Source organism: Sceloporus occidentalis, unplaced genomic scaffold, assembly GCF_023333645.1.
Source record: "Sceloporus occidentalis isolate IW3139 unplaced genomic scaffold, rSceOcc1.0.p SCAF_1, whole genome shotgun sequence".
Taxonomy (NCBI): Eukaryota; Metazoa; Chordata; class Lepidosauria; order Squamata; family Phrynosomatidae; genus Sceloporus; species Sceloporus occidentalis.
Window position 1 is genome coordinate 204,744,916 of NW_028316981.1, and position 18,761 is coordinate 204,763,676.

General features: G+C 39.5%; 1 protein-coding gene across 3 annotated transcripts in view; it reads left to right on the forward strand.

Moving 5' to 3' along the window:
- The window catches only part of LOC149323252 (PH and SEC7 domain-containing protein 3-like), a 191,253-nt gene that overhangs the window by 68,154 nt on the left and 104,338 nt on the right, over positions 1 to 18,761 (forward strand). For all 3 annotated transcript variants that reach the window (XM_089488646.1, XM_089488647.1, XM_089488649.1), the window contains 4 exons: positions 6,791 to 7,003; positions 7,110 to 7,190; positions 10,687 to 10,799; positions 13,985 to 14,043. In XM_089488646.1, the coding sequence (XP_089344772.1) occupies positions 6,791 to 7,003; positions 7,110 to 7,190; positions 10,687 to 10,799; positions 13,985 to 14,043 (466 nt within the window). The remainder of the gene's footprint in view (positions 1 to 6,790; positions 7,004 to 7,109; positions 7,191 to 10,686; positions 10,800 to 13,984; positions 14,044 to 18,761) is intronic.

The following is an 18,761-nucleotide window of genomic DNA, read 5'->3' on the forward strand; positions in this document are numbered from 1 at the left end:
AAATTCCACAGTTGGTGCAACCTCTGAGAAGGCCTTTTCTCTTGTCCCTAGTGCTTTCACCATTGTGTTTTCACTATGATGGGCAAGGAAAGGGCCATTTTACAAGATCTTAGGATCAAGCTGACTGATATGGGAGAAAGTAGTCCTTAAGGTTTTCTGGACCCAGGCTTTAAAAAAGGCTTAGGCTGATTGTGGTGCATTTTATTTTTGGTTGTGATTTCTTCCCTTTCACTTGATTTTGAAAGCCGTGTTTAGGCATTTAGCTGAATACATGTAGGGCTAAAAGGGGATCTAGGTTGTGAGCATGCATGTAAACTCTGCCCCATAATCCTCAGGTGCCTAGAAGAACATTAGATTTTTGCATGCTGAGTGTGAAGATCTAAAGAGGGCTCTGCAATGGTATATGGTTGAACATGATTCCAAAGATCCCTTAAGCAGAGTCCAAGGTTATCATGGTTCCTGTACATGGGGGAGTTGGAACTGCATTCAAAGCCTTCTTCAGACATCCACACTAAATATGCAGTGCTTAAAGGGGCTTGGTGATATGGGGATGGGCAAGGCAGAAGTGCCACTTGCCTCTCCAGTCTCTGAATCGAACACATACTCAGATGAATACACCTAAAAAGGACTTGAGTTGCCTTTGTCCACTTCATGCATAATATTTCCCCTCCCCTAGTCTGAGTGTGTGCAGTAGTGGCTTGAGTGTTGGACTAAAATTCTGGAGACCAGGGTTTGAATCCCCACTCTACCATGAAACCTACTGGGTGACCTTATCAGGTCACATGCTCTCAGCCTCAAGGGAAGGCAATGGCAAATTTCCTCTGAACAAGTCTTGCCAAGAAAACCCCATGATAAGTTCTTCTTAGAGTCGCCATAAGTCAGAAATAAGTTGAAGGCACACAGCAACAACAACAACCAGTCTCCATGTGGTATGCTGTTACATAGCAGCATCCATTTTTAAGTACATTTATAACACATGATAAGATGAATTTAGAATTGTATTTGTGGTCATCCAAAGAATAGTGAAATTGACATCACATGTCCAAAGAAACTTTGGGGTGTGCTTTTCAAACTGTCTTTGAGCCTCACCTCTGCTCCAGGATGAACTTTTTTTTTAAAAAAAAGGAGACTTTGAAAATAGTCTCGTATTATGTCGCAAGGGTTGTTTGTATGAAGGATAATAAAACCCCTGCTGGGCTGTTGTAAATTGATAGTTTATTGTCTGCTTGATAATATTAGTTGTACCTTCCCAAGGGACTGAAAGAGCTATCAAGTTGGATCTCAAAATAATATAATAGATAGCAGGGTCACAATAAAAACATATAGTCCAGGAAAGAAACTTTTTGAATACTTGCATGATGCATTTTGTGCCTTTTGGCTGACCAATAAAGATGTCATTGTTTTGTGAATTTTGGATTTTGTTTTAACATATACACCAGTTCATCAAAAGCAGCAGTCTTGTGTGTACAATGTTGGCCAAATGTAAAAAAAGGGAATGATATGGACATTTGTGCCACACTGTAGCTCTCCTGTGAAAAACCTCTTGTTAAGCATGGCTATTCAGATGTAGGGTACAGACACACTGAAGAATTAAAGCAATTTAACACCGCTTTAACTCTCCTGACAGTGCTATCCTGTGGGATTCTAGGATTTGTAGTTTGGTGAGGTATTCAGTTTGGTCTGTCAGAGAGCTCTGTCGCCTCACCAAACTACAAATCCTAGGATTTCACAGACTAGAGTCATGACAGTTAAAGTGGTGTCAAACTGCTTTAATTTTGCAGTGTGGCTGCGCCTGTGGTCAGGAGACTTGTTTTATTACTTTTACTTTTTAATATGTATTATCTGTCTCTACAACAAAATGGTATCTACAGGCATACGCCAGTTAACAAAAAATCTGACAAAGTACGTCCTTTCCCCAAAAACATTTTATGTCCGCACTTTTCCTCTGTGTCCTCTGTCTAGCTGGAGGTGGTTGGTTTTTTTTAAAAGCAGCATTGGCATTGGGAGGATGGTGAAGGACTTCCAGTATTGGATTGTAGCAGTGTGTCTACAGTAAACAATGCAATAAAGCTTGAGCTGGGGAATGGGATTGTATTCTGGCCAGTTCTACTAAAGGCATGTGTGCCTGCCGTTAACAGGCAATGTAAACAGCAGCTAACTGAGGATCACTTGCCAAGGATGTGCAGACAGCAAAGCAGAGAGAAAAAGGGAGAACAGATAAGCCTCTCTCGCCAGCCCCACCTCGCAGCTTGTTTAAAAAGCACTGATCATTCCTGATGCATTTTGGAAGAAACCTTCAAGTGTTCTCTAGAAGGTTTGTTTACCCATGCAAGGCTTACCTGACCTGGTTGTTTCATGTCATTTGTGCCTGCTGTTAGTTTTGAATAAAAAGTTAGCTGGAACATGTTAGACTGGTCTTCTTTTTTTCCTTTCCCCCCCTTTTAATTAAAGATTATTGAACAATGCAAAACAACAAGCTTAATAACAGTTAAACCTTTTTTGCTCTTCTTTTTTGTGGTGTAGGATCCTATCATTATTTTTTTATCTTTTCTTTTTGCCCCTGATGCCAAATTTTCTGTTAAAGAGGCAATGACCAAGTAGAAGCTACTATTCCAGTAGTCAGATTAGTGCTATGATTGAAATTGAAAATGCAAAATTGTGCCTGCTGATAAGATTTCCTTCTTTTATTAGGAGGAGGTTGCTCCTAACATATCAGGAATGTTGAAGCAGTTGTAAAGCATGGAATGAGGGTGGGAGAAGAGAAATGTTAGCTTGCGGCGTTTGTACAGTACAGTCAACAGCTGGTGAGTTTAGAGATGCCAGAACTGCTATGGAATGGAATTTCCTTGTGATGTAATTTTTGCATCATGAGAAGGATCTGGAACATCTGCCAGAATTTCTTCAGGTCATATGGATGGGTGAAGGACAGGTATTGATTCTTGCCATCTTGGCATGACAGTGACTGAGGGGGGGGGGGGCTCCCCCTTCTTCAAACCTCCTAGTTTGCACAAAGAAAGCAAATACTAGTTTGAGTTTCCTATAAACAGGGATTTTGTCAGCTAATCACTCTGCTGGAAACATATGAAGAGAGCAGACTTTGCCTGCCATTTCATTTATCCAGCGATTAGCTTTTCTTTAGGGAGTGATTAAAAAAAAACATGGAAAAAGTTGGTGACGTCAATAGCTACAGTATGGGATCAAACAGGTATGGTAAAATTAGTTTGACACTGTGACTAAGGTAATTCAGCTGGTGAAATCAGATGCTATGACATGGTTTTTCAGAGGCATTCTTGTTTATATTGGTGGCAAATATATCAAAGCTTAAGGAGACAACAGAAAAGAAATGTTATGTTATAGAAAGGATTGTCTAGGAGTACATTTACTGAAAACATGTGAACCTATAAACATACTTATTGGGAGTTTAGTTCATCTAGCCCAGTAATGTCGCTGGCAGTGGTTTTCCAGGATCTCAGGCAAAAATCCTTTGCAGCCCTGCTATTTGAGACTCCATTAGTTGGAAGTATCTTGGTAAATATCCTGGAACCACTGTGTAGTATAGTGGTTAAGGTATTTGGTAGGAGCTACCCAAAGTGGTTGTCCCTGAACTGATGCTGGTCCCTAGCTTAATAGCTGACCATTTCTGCTGAGCTTCCAAGAAAGAATCAGTTATGGCCCATGGACACAAATACGGTGTCACTGCCTGCGACGCTGGGGGGAAAAATGCTAGTTCCCATATTAGATAGAAATAGAAATAAAGTGTTTCCATACCTTGAATCAAACATTGATCAGAATGGGGATGGCAGTCAAGAAATCAGAAGAAGATTAAGAATAGGGAGGGCAGCTATGAAAGAGCTATGGTAGAAAAGATCCTAAAGAGCAAAGATATATAACTAAGGATGAAAGTTAGAATCATATAAGCCATTGTATTCCATGTATGCATGTTACCATGTATGCATGTGAGAGATAGACAATCAAGAAAGCGGATAAGGAGAAATCAATTCATTTGAAATGTGGTACTGGAGAAGAGTGCTGAGGATACCGTGGATGGTCAAAAAGACAAAGAAATGGGTGCTTGAACAGATCAAGGTTGAAATCTCCCTGGGAACCAAGTTGAGGGTGTTGTACTTTGGCCACATCATGAGGAGGCATGACTCACTGCAAAAGACAATAATGCTAGAAAAGGTTGAAGGAAGTAGAAAGAGAGGAAGGCCACATGCTAGATGGATGGATGGAGGTCCTGGGTATGAATTTACATGAACTAAGCAGAGCAGTGAAGGATGGGGGGGTGTCTTAGAGTCTCATCCACAGGGTCGTTATGATTTGAGATTGACGCAAAGGCAGCAACAAATATCAGTTAGTCTGAGAAGCACTGCTTTAGTGTGTCTGTCACACTACATAATTATAGCACTTTGACACTGTCTCTGCTGCTGTAGCTCTGTCCTATGGAATCCTGTGACTTGTAGTTTCATGAAGTATTTGGAATTCTCACTTGAGCATTCTAGTGCCTCAACAAACTATAAACCTTTGGATTCTGTGGGATGCAGCTAAGGCACTTAAAATGGTATCAAAGTACTATAATTATGTAATATGCAAGAGACTTAAGTGTCATTCACATTCCATTTGCATAGTTTTCTCATTTCATGTTATTTTCTTGTTGTTTTACTATTGTAGACCACAAGCTTGGACTATTTTCTTCATACACAGCTTAATACAATATTAGATCATTTGTAAATTACAATAAATTAAATCAGTCAACTGGTTAAAAGATGCCAGCCACAGATGCTGGCGAAACGTCAGAAAGAAACTCTGCTAGAACATGGCCACATAGCCCGAAAAAACCCACAAAAAACTATGGATGCCGGCCATGAAAGCCTTCGACTTTACATTAAACTGGTTAAAAGTTAGTACAGTACATTGAAATAATGCACCTTGGTTGTGTAGACACTTCATCTTCTTTGGGAGCTACTTCTCCCCTTATCTCTGATTGGAAATAACAAGCTAGTTAAAACTGGTAATGTTTTGCAATGAAATCAGCATTGATTTGCAGCCCTAAAAGGTTTTGCTTTGAACAGGAGCTCTGATTTGCAGACTAGGAAGGCTTTGCATGGGATAGGTAGGGTGGTTTCATAGTGGGAACCTAGTCTTCCTACTTTGGTTTAATTCCAACCTGTGTTCACTGTCGGAATGTAGCACCCAATTTCTCAAATTGGAATTTGACTTCATCCAGAAGTTGAAGAAATGTTGGCCTTCAGATGACAACATTAATCTGAGATGAGCTTGGAAATAGTAGCTACTATAGTGGGCCCTTCGGGTTTGGTTACAGGACACCCTGTGAATATCAGAATCCATGGATACTCAAATCCCACTATATAAAATGGCACAGTAAAATGGTGTCCCTTATATAAAGTGACAAAATCTAGGTTTGCTTTTTGGAATTTCTATATTTTTAAAATATTTTCAAGCTGTGGATAAAAAAAATCAGTGCATATGGAAGACAGACTATACATTAGTAGTTGCCTAATTTTGTATACTCTTGTATCTTGTCTGCCTGAAGAGCCATCCTTTCAGTTCAAAAATATTACAATTCAGCTTGATTCCCCTTATTTTTCAAAAAGAAGAAGGGTTGTTTGTGTTAACATGCTACTTGTTATTATTTTTAAAGGCATTTTAATCCACAAAAGGATCTTGTGATAGGTGTGGTGATGAAAACTGGCTGAGGTTCCCTAGAAAGTTACAATGAGATGGACAGACTGAAACGTCTGAGGCTGCAATTGGGAGTCTTTATTGCCATTGGTTGAATTCTGCCAACTTTACAAAAGAGCATAGAAGATATAAAGGCTTAGCGAGTGGAGAAGCACATCCTAATGGAGCATCAAGGTTCCTGAATTTGAGTGAGGAAAATAGGGCCATATTTAGTCAGAAGGTCTTCTCAGCATGCTTCATTGAAATGAATGAGATTTGTGCAACTGGAATTTACTTTATTCAAGCTTGAGGATGGATTTCTTGATTTTGTCTATAGTATGGTGCATTCTTTCTAATCAGCTCTTTCTGTTGCTGTTAAAAAGGATTTGTCTTGACATTACAAATCAAATTTTGCTCAAAACTTTTACTCCTATCTATTTACTCTTTAGAAAATAAGCACCTGAAGCATAAAGAAATTATTTCTCTCTTGTTATCAGTTGAGCAAACAGAAAATAGCAAGAGGATGAAAATTGCTGAATAGCCTTAGCATTGATGTATGGTGGATTAGAAGTTGGAATTTAATTCTGGCACAGAAGATTTCACACTCCATCAGAATACAAAGAGGAGATGAAAACACTGAGGCACTTATACAACATTGGTTACCTTTCTTTCTTTTTATCAACAACTGGCAGAAGACAAGTCCACCTGCTTACTAGATGAACTTGGGGAGAGACATCCTTCATTGACACTAAATGTCAGTGTATCAGACTTTGAATGTTTGTACCATATATCAAACTTTCTTGGGTCCCTGTATTGGAAGAAAGGTTGGGTAAAAATTAGTAGTAATAATAATAATAATAATAATAATAATAATAATTTCTTGTCACTATATTTAGATGTGGAACCTCAGCCTTGCAGTTGTAGTTTGTTTTGTTGTTATAGTGCTGTATTGTTATGTATATAATAAAAACTGACATAAAAACTCAGAGGCTAAAAGGTAAGAATAAGAATATGAATTTTTAAAAGGGATTTTGTCCTTGAAAAATATTTATCCTTTTCCTCTTGTCTTTCCTTCTTCAATTCCTTCAATATTCACTGTTGATTGTAGCAATGCAAGACTGGAACACCCAACACCACTAGATGCCATAGGGGACATGGGAAGCAATGATTTTCTGGAAAAAGAGGGGCATGAAAACTTGAGTCACGACTTCATCAATGGCACCACAAGTGGCAATGTAGATGCAGCCAGGAGGTTGGCAAAGCGACTCTATCATCTGGATAGATTCAAACGGTCTGATGTAGCGAGGCATTTGGGGAAAAAGTAAGTTCTGGCTTTCTACCTAGAATGGTGTTCATATTGTACCTTCGGAATTATCCAGGCAAACATATAACTTGTTTTGTTCTTCCTTCCCTTATCTCTGTTGAAGCAATGAGTTCAGCAAACTTGTAGCTGAGGAATACCTCAAGTTCTTTGATTTCACGGGCCTTTCTTTGGATCATTCCCTCAGGTATGAAACCATCTCTTATGTATCTTTTGCTGGGTTGTGTCTCATCCACGCCAAATGATATATGTGCTGATCCTAAGTTACACCTCCACCTACCTAACTCTGGGGCAAGGAAGACCTGTCTCCCCTAACCTTGCCTTTCCTCTTTTCACTCCTTCCCAGAGCCTGACCTCCCTTCATGTTTTGACTATAATGTATAATTCCCACCCTGGTGCCCTCCCAAGCTGTTGAACTAAAAGCTTTATCTTCCCAGCCAACATGGATGGAATTTGGGGAATAGTAATCCCCAATGATCTGGCTGTATTTGCTTGGCATGATGGGAATTGTAACCCATCATGTCTGACAGCACAAATTTGAGGAAATGCTGATCCTGCTACCCCAGTGTCTTGCCCTGTGAATGGGTAGGCAAATATTCAACATTATGGTGTGTATACATGAGCAATAAAAGAGAGGGCATGGGGTCATTTAATGCATAACAAGGATTAAAGAATAAAGATGCAAATAAAAATTAAAAGATCCAGTCAAATACCTGGATAAATAAAAAAGCATTCTCTGAAGATGCCAGCCACAGATGCTGGCAAAACGTCAGGAAGAAACTCTTCTAGAACATGTCCACGTAGCCCGAAAAACCCACAAAAATCTATAAAAAAGCATTTTATATGTTTGAATTCTAGTGTTAGTACATTTCTGTTCCTTGCTTTTGCAGTTATATCACTCTTCTTGCACCTGTCTGTCCGGTCCTTCATTCCAGTTGCTGTGTGTACACACACAACATCTGAGGTGGAATAAGATGACATTATAATGTAAGAACTTGTATTTCTGGCAACTTAAGTGTAAAAGATCTTCTGCTCACACCTGCTCCTCACAGCTGTCCTCTCCCCCTCAAAACCAAGCAGACTTCTAGTCCAGTTGGTTGGCTATGATGACAAGTGAACGCTCTCTGATTTTCAAAGAGAATCTCTTCTCTCCTTTTGATTTCTTTCCTCTTCCCTTTCTTTCTTTGCTTCTCCTCCTACCCCAACCACTCTTTCAAAACTACCTTCCTTCCACTCTTTCAACCTTCCTTAGCATCTCTCCCATAGCACCTTTGCCATGACCTCCTCTCCTTCCAAGCATTCCATTTTCTAGAGTACTCTTACTTAATACTAGATAACTTCTATTGCTGTTATGCCTCACTAGTGAACTGTGAAACATAGAAAACTGTTTGTATACCAAGCCAGCATGATATAATGGTTTGAGTGTTGAAGATTTCAATCTCCACTTATCCATGGAAACCCACTGAATGACCTTGACTAAGTCCCACTCTCAGCCTAAGGAAAGACAGTGGTAAATCTCCTCTGATGAAATCTTGCCAAGAAAACTATGGGTAGGGTTGCCTAAGTTTGATTCAAGTTGAAGGCACAAGACAACAACAACAGACTATTTCTCCTTCTAGCTTATTTTTCTATTCTTTTTCTATTCTTCAGCGTCTGAGATTGCTAGTAGATCTTTCTAACTCATGGTGACAGCAATTCAGACTCTGAACCTGGAAAGGCACTGGCAAAGTCATATTCTCCCACTGTGTTTTGAAAATGCACATTTTAATATTGATATGAATAAGGCTGCCTCCTTGATTCACTTTTATTGAGTTTTTTCTTTCTTTTTTGCCATTTTATTTATTTATTTAATGTATTTTATCGATATCCTGCTTTTTCTTGAATGGGATTCATGTTTCAAAACTCACATCAATACTACAAGAGGGTGTGTATACTTTTAATGAAAACTGCAAAAACTTGGTGATGCAGTTGTTTGATCCAGAGACTCAGAGGGAACAGAAATAACAGCCATGCTATGCAAGATATATAGGGAAAGTGCGAACACAGGGCTGAAAGAATTGTGACAGCTGCATTGATCTTTAAAAAAAGAAACTTAAACAGCTGTCTTGATTAACTGGATTTAGATACATGTATTTTCAGGATATGGTCTCACTACTAGAAATCATATTTAAATCACCAAAGGTGACCATCTAGCTAAGAGAAAGGAAATGTGTAGTTTTTGGAACTGATTGGAATTCATATCTTTTCTGTTCTAGCCAATATAGCTACTGGTGTGGCATTATGGGAGCAGAGCTTGGAAAAGTTACATTTTTGGATAACACCAAGAATTCCCCACCCAGCATGCCTACACTAGCTGGTGGATTCTGGCAGTTGCAGCCCCAAAGTAACTTTCCCAAGCTTTCCAATGTCAGCTCCCAAAAGTAACTTTTCTAAGCACTGAAGGGCTGCACATTGTTGATGCCTAGACTAGCAAGTTGTTTAAGTGTGCAAGAGTAGTACCATCATATTAAGAGTGGTTTTACTCATGTCCAGTCACATTCTTTCTGCAAGTTTCTTCAGCCTGAGAATTGCAGCAGAAGTTTATGATCTTTAACATTTCTCAAAACAATAATTGAAACATACTGGGATTTGGCCTGCATTATTTCCTCAGCTTCAAGAACTGAAATGTTTTTGTTAACTAACAGCACCACTGGCGATTTTAAACAAACAGTTGATTTTTCAGGGTACCAGTGTAGTGCAATGGTTTGAGTGTTGGATTAGGATCCTAGAAGGCCATGATTCGAATCCTCTCTCAGACTGAAACCCGCTAGTTAACCTTAATTAAGGATGCTGCTGCACTGCAGAAATAAAGCAGTTTGACACCACTTTAACTGCCATGATCAGTGCTATGGAATTCTGGGATTTGTAGTTTTGTGAGATATTTAGTCTCTCCCATCAAAGAGCTGTGGTGCGCCACCAAACTACAAATCCTAGAATTCCATAGCATTGAGGGTGTGTCTACACTGCAGAAATAAATGCACCACTTTAACTGCCGTGGCTCCATCCTATAGAATCTTGGTATTTGTAGTTTTGTGAGGCACCAGCGCTCTTTGTCAGAGAAGCAAAAGACTTTGTAAAACTACAAATCCTGGGATTCCATAGGGTGAAGGTACATCACTCAAAGGGGTGTCAAATTGCATTATTTCTACTCAGTAGATGCACCCAGGGTCATGGCAGTTAAAATGATCTCAAACTGCATTATTTTTACAGTGTGGCAGCAGCCTAAGCCACATTCTTTCAGTCTTAGAGGAAGAAAATGGCAAACCTCCTCTGAATAAATCTTGCCACAAAAACCATATGCTAGGGTTGTCATAAACTGGATCAATGTGAAGACACAGAAAATAACAGCAAAGATTTTCATTGGGGAGAAAAGGTGGTTTAAAAGACAACACAGTGCTTCCTACTGTGTACACACTCATTACTGTGTTTCCACTGATGATGCTTCTCAGCCTTTGCTGTTTTTTGAAACAATAACCTGCAATACCTGTTCATCTGCAGCAAAAATGGTATGAACATTTTCACTACCATTCATGGTTGTTTGTTCAGGCATCCTCCACTCTCTGAAAAAGCTGTTGTCCATTTCAGGCCTCATTGCAAACAGCTGCTTGACTATGTATTTTTCTCCCCTATGTATTTCTTCTTAGGACATTCTTCAAAGCCTTTTCCCTCATTGGAGAAACTCAGGAAAGAGAGAGAGTTTTAATTCATTTCTCCAACAGATACCACCACTGCAACCCAAATGCCATTTCCACACAAGGTAATTTACTTTTACTTTATTTAAAACTTGGCGTATTTAAAACATTTCTCTCTTACATTTCCTCAGGCACAGTCCAAGGTGGCTAACAACAATAAAGTACGAAAACCACATTTTAATGCAGAGATTAAAAAAAATACAGAAATGATGATAAAGCTAAGAACAGCAGGGTAAGAATGAAAAGCTTTCACTAGAAAGCAATTTCTAGCAAAATTAGAACATTTCCCCCTCTAAGCATAAAACTCTTTAAGCTATAATTTGATTTCCAAATTTATCAGAACAGATACTGCTCTGGTAGCTACTGAATCACTCCAGTGTTTTGAGGGAGGTTCAGTCAGCTCAAATGTGGATGTGAAACAAAGGAAGTTTAATAAACTCCATTCTGTCGGAAACAGTAATCGTCATCATCATCATCATCCTCTTACACACCTGTCCCCATGGATTGAAACGGGGAGCAGCATCAATTAAAAGATATTAATTAAAACATGCAACAGTTTAAAAAGGACAAATAAAACATACACATTTTAAAACAGTCTGCATTTAAAATTGAGCATCTTAATTCATAATTTAAAATTATCTGGATAAGTCTGCTGGAAGAGACTGGTCTTCAATGCTGTTTGAAATTCAGATAGTGTATTTAGTTGCTGACTCTCTTCCAGCAGCTCATTCCACAGTCTAGGGGCCATGACAGAAAGCAGTACTTTTTGGCAAGTTCAAGGATTTGTTTGGAGTAGGGGACATTTGTTCTTGCCGCTGTTGTTCTTGCAATATTGTTGTTGTTGCTACTGTTGAATGTTCTCCCTACCATTTTGATCTCTGTACCTTCCACCATATTGTTCTACATACATGGAAAAACTTCTTCCTCTCTTTGCAGTGAGTATAACTTGAAGGGTAAAAGAAGTAGCAAGCATGTATGAAGTTCTTGATGCCTCTCTTGCCTATAGCTTTCCCATCAGCAGTTCCTACCACTGAGATGCTTTTCTCTCAATTGGATTCATTTCTGGTTGGCAAAAAGGGTTCAGTGGGATGGACAGAGGTGAGCACAGAAAGTGAGGAGAGGTTCAGCCTTGCAGCCTTTTTATCTCTGTAAATTGCAGCCCTTGGCTTTACAAATGCCTGTTTGTGGATGTATCACTGTTGCCTGGAGTCTAGGCTAAGACACAAGAAAGCACAAATAAATGTTGCCTCTGTTTTGAAATCCACAGATGCCTTTAGGCAAGCACTGCCTCTCTGACACTTGCCTTTCTTCCACAGTTGTGTAGACCAGGAATCACAGCACTTGTCTTCCTCACAAGAACTACTGAGATAGTTTATCTTTTACTGAGATAAAATTAGCACTCCAAAGCATAATGCAAGTTTTAAGCATTAAGCCTTATTAACTGATCTGCTTCTTTCTCCATTTTCAGGACCTTTTCTATGTTCACAAAGGTTTCCTGGGTCCAAAACTCACTTTATCTGTATCTCTATAGCTGCCCCGATTCTTCACTATTGTAGCAATCCTTGCCTATTGGCTGATTTTGACCCTTCCTTTCCTATCTCTGTTGTGTCCATTTTACTTAGGCTGACCTTGCTTAAGTTTACAGTCCTCATTTGCTCAAAAGGTTCATCACTGAAAAAAATATATGTGAATCTCTCTGTCTCTGTCTCTCTCTGTCTCTGTCTGTCTGTCTGTCTGTCTCTCTCTCTCTGTGTGTGTGTGTGTGTGTGTGTGTGTGTGTATTCAGCACATTGTGTTTAGGGTTTGAATCCCTCTTGAGCCATGGAAATCCACTGGATGACCTTAGGCAAGTCACACTCTCTCAACCTCAGAGAAACAGTGAAGGCAACCCCCCCCCCCCCCCTCTGAAGAAATCTTGCCAAGAAAATCCAGTGATGATAGGGCCATCTTAAGTCAGAAACAACATGAAGGCACACAACCACTACACACACAAAGATTTTTTTTTTTGCAATCTTACTCATTTTACACCAAAAATTAAGTCTTTGCCTATAAAATGCATTGCAACAAAGCATTTCCTAAAAAAACCCCATTACATGTCTGTCTACCCAGAAGAAAAAGTGGAAAGCAGCACAGCACAAAAATCCTATTTATATATATCAAACTTCAAAAGGACTGGATTGTCTATTCAGAACTAAAAGGGACTGGATCACTTAGCTTAGGAGTTCGCATGGGCAGCAAATTCTGAGTACTCCCCAAATCCCTCTTTTTTGTATGTGGTAACAGTGGTAGTGGCAGCAATGATTACTAATATAACAATGCAAAAACACTCATTTGCAGACACTGCCATTTTCACAGCATGAAAGGGAACTAAATGAAAAAAGAAATAAAAATAAAATGGCATACAGGGGTAGTAGGAGGAGATCAGCACAGAAGTGCCTATTGAGAAATATGTTTTCCAGTGCTAGGAGCAATACATATGATGCACATAGAAAGTAAATCAAATGGCCAAGATCATGAGTGCATCTTGGCTATAGCCAAGTAACATAAAAAGTTGGTTACATGAGAAAAGGAGTGACATTATTCAGTCGACCCTCCATACCCACATATTTTTTATCCACAAATTCAACCATCCATGGGCTGAAAGTACTCTAAAAATATATAAATTCCAAAAAGCAAACCTTGATTTTGTTATTTTGTACAAGGGACATTTCACTATGCCATTATATTAAATGGGACTTGAACATCCACGGATTTTGGTATTCGTGGGGGGCCCTGGAACCAAACCCCAGCGGATATCAAGGGCCCACTGTACTTGGTGAAGTTATAACCGCTGTGTAACTTAAATATAATGTAGCTATTGAAAGGAAGCTTTCAGTAATTACAGATAGCGTTTTTATAATTAACTTTCTGAGACGGTTGCTTTTTTCAGTTTGGTACTTGAAGAAGAATTCAAGTCCATGGAATAGGAGAGATTGACAGTTTACGTGCTGTTGTCTATATATTTTTCCTTCTCATCAGCAATGAGCTTACTCTTTCCCTTCCTGCGAATGACTTCATTTCATGAGACTTCTGTCTTGATTAATGTCATACATGTGGGGGGGAAAAGGAGAGCGTTAATTAGTCTGTAGGGGGTCCTAACTTAACATGAATCATTCTTTCATTAACAGCTGTGTGTGGTGGGAAGTGTGATTTTTCTCTCTCCCTGTGTAGCTTTTTATATATCATGCTTCGGGTGTGTTTTATTCTGCAGATGGAGTCCATTGCCTCACGTGTGCCATTATGCTGCTCAACACTGACCTCCATGGCCATGTGAGTATTCTGCAAATTACCTGTTTTCCTAGAGATTTCAAAATGTGCTTTCAATACATTTGATGTACTGCTCACTGCCTAAGACCTCGCCATGCTGGCTTCTTGCAGCCAGAAATGCTTCAGGCAACCTAAGCAGAAGTAGAGGTAGTGGCAGAGTTCATGGAATAATCCAGGGTCCAAAGCCCGAGTTGTAGCTCAAATGAATGCAGGTCAAGCAGGATACAATAAACTGGATATTTCCAGGGCAAGTCAGACAGTACTTGTGGCAGGTAAACATGAGCTAGTAACTGGGAACAAAAGTGGTTGGTTTAAACCATCTTTTTAAAATCTTGCTAAACCAAATGACTCCCCCCCCCCCCCCCGGTTTTTAAATTGATTAATCTTTTTTTTTCTTAAAAAAGTCTGGGTATTATTACTATTTTCCAACTTTCTTACTGGGATAATGACTGTTTGAATGTAAACATTTTAACTTCAGCAGTTTGTTGGCAGTTGTTCTTTGTTTGACCAGTCTCCAGTGTCAGTGCTTCTTTTTTAAGCCCTTTTTGCACTTTATTTTATACTGCAAGAAATAGATCCTTCAGTTAACAGAAGTTCAAGCAAAACAACTTGCTTTGAAAGAGCACTTTTTAAAGTACAGTTACTATTTAAGCTAGTGGCCATAACATCTGACCACCTACAGTTTGCTACTTAATTTTCTGATTTAGTCCTATGTTACACATTAATGCAAAAAAAATAATAAAAAATAATGGTTTAAACAATAAAAAATAAAATAAAACAACAAAACAGAAAATGTTTAAACCAAAAAACCTCTGACTGCAAGGCCAATAGAGGAACAGTTTGGCCAAGGCAGACAAATAGCCTAATTTTCCTCAGTTGCAATTGCCCCAGCAAATGTATTTTGAGAGGTCTTTCCAAAAGATATACTTGGGTAGAAAAACAGATTAGAATGGGCTCTCCTTGTCCCTTAGACTTTCTTGCTTAGGTTAGGGCTGACCTCTTACATGGCCTGAATTACCTGTAGTTTCTCCTTCTGGCCTGTAGCCCTATAGTATAGGAAGCTGGTGTCTTTCCTATGGCTACCACTTTAAGCCTTCAGCCTCATAATGCAGAATAATTTATCTTGAGAACCTGAAAGTCAGACATGTGCTCAAAAGGAAGCTACATAGAAATAATACCCCTCTTCTTTGGTGATGATATTTAATAGTTATTATTTTCCATGGTGGAAATAGTTTCTCTTTCTGGCCTGGCTTTCTTCCTCTCCTGCCAAGATCTCCATAAAGCCAGTTCAGTTGTGCTTTCAGTTGCGCTCTGAAAAACTGTGGTAAACTATTGGATGTGTGACTAGTGCTTGCCCAACAGATTTTAAAATCAATTTTGTTGTTCCTGTGCTGGCACCTATTATGTACCATAAGGGTACTAACACACAGTCCTCCTTGTTGTTGTTTATAACTGCCCTCAAGTCAATCTTGGTTCATTGTGACCCTGTGAATGAGACATCTCCAAAGCCTCCTGTCCCTTTCCACACCCCTTTACCTTTCCCAACATCATTGTCTTTTCTAATGACTTGTGCCTTTTCATGAAGTGGCCAAAGTACGACAGTCTCAGTTTAGTCATCTTGTTTCCAGGGAGAGTTCAGGTTTCATTTGTTCTAATACATGTTTGTTTGTCTCCTTGGCTGTCCATGCACTGTTCTACAGCTCCACATCTCTGATGAGCTGATTTTCTTTCTATCAGCTTTCTTCACTGTCCAACTTTCACATCTGTACCTTGTGATGGGGAATACAATGGCTTAAACTATCCTCACTTTAGTGTTCAGAGTTATATTTTTACACTTTAGGATCTTGTCTAGTTTTTTTAATAGCTGCTTTCCCCATTCCTAGTCTTCTTCTGATTTCTTGACTGCAGTCTCCATTCTGGTCAGTGTTTGATATAAGATATGGAAACCCTATGACTGTTTCAGTTTTCTTGTTAATTAGTATGAATTCTTGTAGATCTTCCAAGGTCATTATTTTTGTTTTCTTAATGTTCAGCATTAAGCCTACCTTGGCATTTTCCTCCTTAACCTTCTTCATTAATTGCTCCAGGTCCTTGTTGGTTTCTGCTAGTAGTATTGTGTTGTCTGCATATCTTAAGTTGTTAATGTTTCTTCCTTTTATCTTCATTCCTCCTGCCTCTAACCCCGCTGTGCATACAATATAGTATGCAGCCTTGCCCGACACCTTTGCAGATTTGGAACCATTCCGTTTCTCTTTACTCAGTTTTTATGGCAGCCTCTTGTCCTGAGTAAAGGTTACACATCAGGACAATGAGATGTTGTGATACTCCCATTTGTCTAAGAGCAAGCCATAGCTTTTCAAAATCTATGCAATCAAAGGCTTTGCTGTGCTAAATAAAGCACATGCAGATTTTCTTTTGGAATTCCCTTGTGTGCTCCATTATTGCAGTAGGGTCCCTAGTGCCTCTTCCTTTCCTGAATCCAGCTTGCTCTGCTGGGATCTCTTCCTCTTTATATAGTAGGAGTCTTTGCTCTTACTGTGTTTCAAATGTTTGGGTTTTGTTTCTGTTTACTGAATTTATATCCCACCTTTTGCAGGGATTATTTTGATTTTTTTTTAAAAAAAGCATAAGTTCTTGTGCACCAGGGGAAGAAACAAGTGCTAGAATATCTGTTCCTTTCAGTAGTCTTCCACTTTGGATGAAATGGGGCAGAAACAGATGAGACTCAAAATTGTATAATATAAATTTCAGATAGATGCCCTGCATACAAGTATGCCAAATAGCTGCAATAGTTGATTTTTCTCACTGCAGTGAGATTCCATTCCACTAGGTTTGTACACTTACTAAAATGCTAGTGATAGAGAAGTACTAATGTGATGTCCTGCCAGGACTGATTGACTTCCCCCTGCATTTTCTTTTATTTTGGTTCAGGCCATAGATTATTTTAGTATAGAAAAGTTTATTGTATTAGTTTGTGGGAAGAGCTGTAGGATTCCCCTGCATTATTTCCAGGTTTGGTTTGCCCTTTCCCAGCATGCTCTGCTGTAGCTAGAGGTTTTAGTGGGGGAGCAGTCTTTGCTGGGAGCAAGCAGAGAGCTGTCTTTTGGTGGCAAGCAGGCCCAGACAGCCGGAAAGGGCATTTCTTACACCTCAGCCAAATTAGTTATCAACTCAGCCAAATTAGTTACCAACTCAGCCAAATTAGTTACCAACTCAGCCAAATTTCTTACACCTCAGCCGAATTAGTTACCATCAGCAAGAAAATAAAGGAGTTCAGGAGCTGAAAGACCCTGCACCAGCTCCATTGAGTGAGGAGAGCAAACCATCAGACCCAGAAAGATGACAACCTGAAGATTGCTGAAACTGTAAAGTGCCTTTTGTTTAGAGCTGGGGAGGAGAAAACTCTTTATTTTGTCCTTTAAATTAAATTTCCCCCCTTTTAAACTTTACATTCAGCTTCAGAGCCTTTTTTGGGTAGAAGAGTTTGATCTCACCAGGGTACCGGCGTTGCACACCCAAACCTGCCACCACCTTTAGTTGGGTGTGTCTTCACAACTAACATCACAGTACTAGTGAGAATCAGAGCTCTCACTTGGAAAAAAATTTATACAGTAAGAGTAGCTATAGCGGGGGAGGAGGATAGGCCAAAATGAAAGTATTGTCTAACCCAAAAAAGAAATCCCCCCCGTGGATTTTTTTCCTTCAGTCCTTAAATTTCTAGCCTTGCAGTGACTTAAAACTTCAATTGGAAATTAGGAAATACAACTTAGGTATCTGAAGAAAAAAGACAAGCAATGTAACAAACGGTAATTTTCAGTGTATTTTCAGTTTGATGTTAGAAATTTGGGGACTAAAGGAACATTTCATTTGGAGGACAGAATTCCTGTCGGGAACAGCAGTGCTCATCCCCCTCCGGTCTTTGTTGTTGCTGCTGATGCTGTGTGCCCCAAGTCATTGGCAAGTTATGGTGACCCTAAGCGTAGACCCTACAATGTTTTTTCTTGGCAAATTTTGCACAGAGATGGTTTGCCATTGCCTTATCCTAAGCCCGAAAAGCTGTTACTTGCGCAAGAGTTTTCATGGCAGAACAGGTTTCCAGGATAGAATGAGGATTTGATAGGGCCCTGTGTCCTAGTCCAACACTTAAACCCTTACACCATGCTGTTTTTCGTAGCTTAAGTGTTGAGCAGTAATTTTATATTTCTTCCTTACTACTTTGCCAAGGTATCTGTGGACCACTAGATGGCAGAGTGTACATACCATTCTCTTGGTTGATAGGGAATCTGAGAATTGCACACTAGCAGGAGATCTCATAAGCTATCAAGTCAACCTTCAGTGCAGGTAGCTGCCCAAGCTCTTTTTGAAGACTCCAACATCTCTCAAGGCAATTTTGAAGGAGACCCCACCATGTCGCTAAGCAATTGGTTCCATTGCCACATTGCTCTTACTGTCAAGACCTAACTTCTAATGTTCAGTTCAAATCTACCTTCCTGTGTAACCTAAAGCTATTAGACTTGGTCCTATCTTCTGGGGCAGCAGAGAAACTTGCATCTTCCTATCAGTGACAGCCCAATGTATGAATACGCAGTGTATGAATTCCTCCCTGAGCTTTGCAGTGAAAGTTCAAATGTAAAAAAGCCCACAACTTTGACCAGAACATACAGTAACACCCTTTAGCATTGCTTGTCTAGAAAAAAGAATTGTTGGGAAGCAAGGTAGCA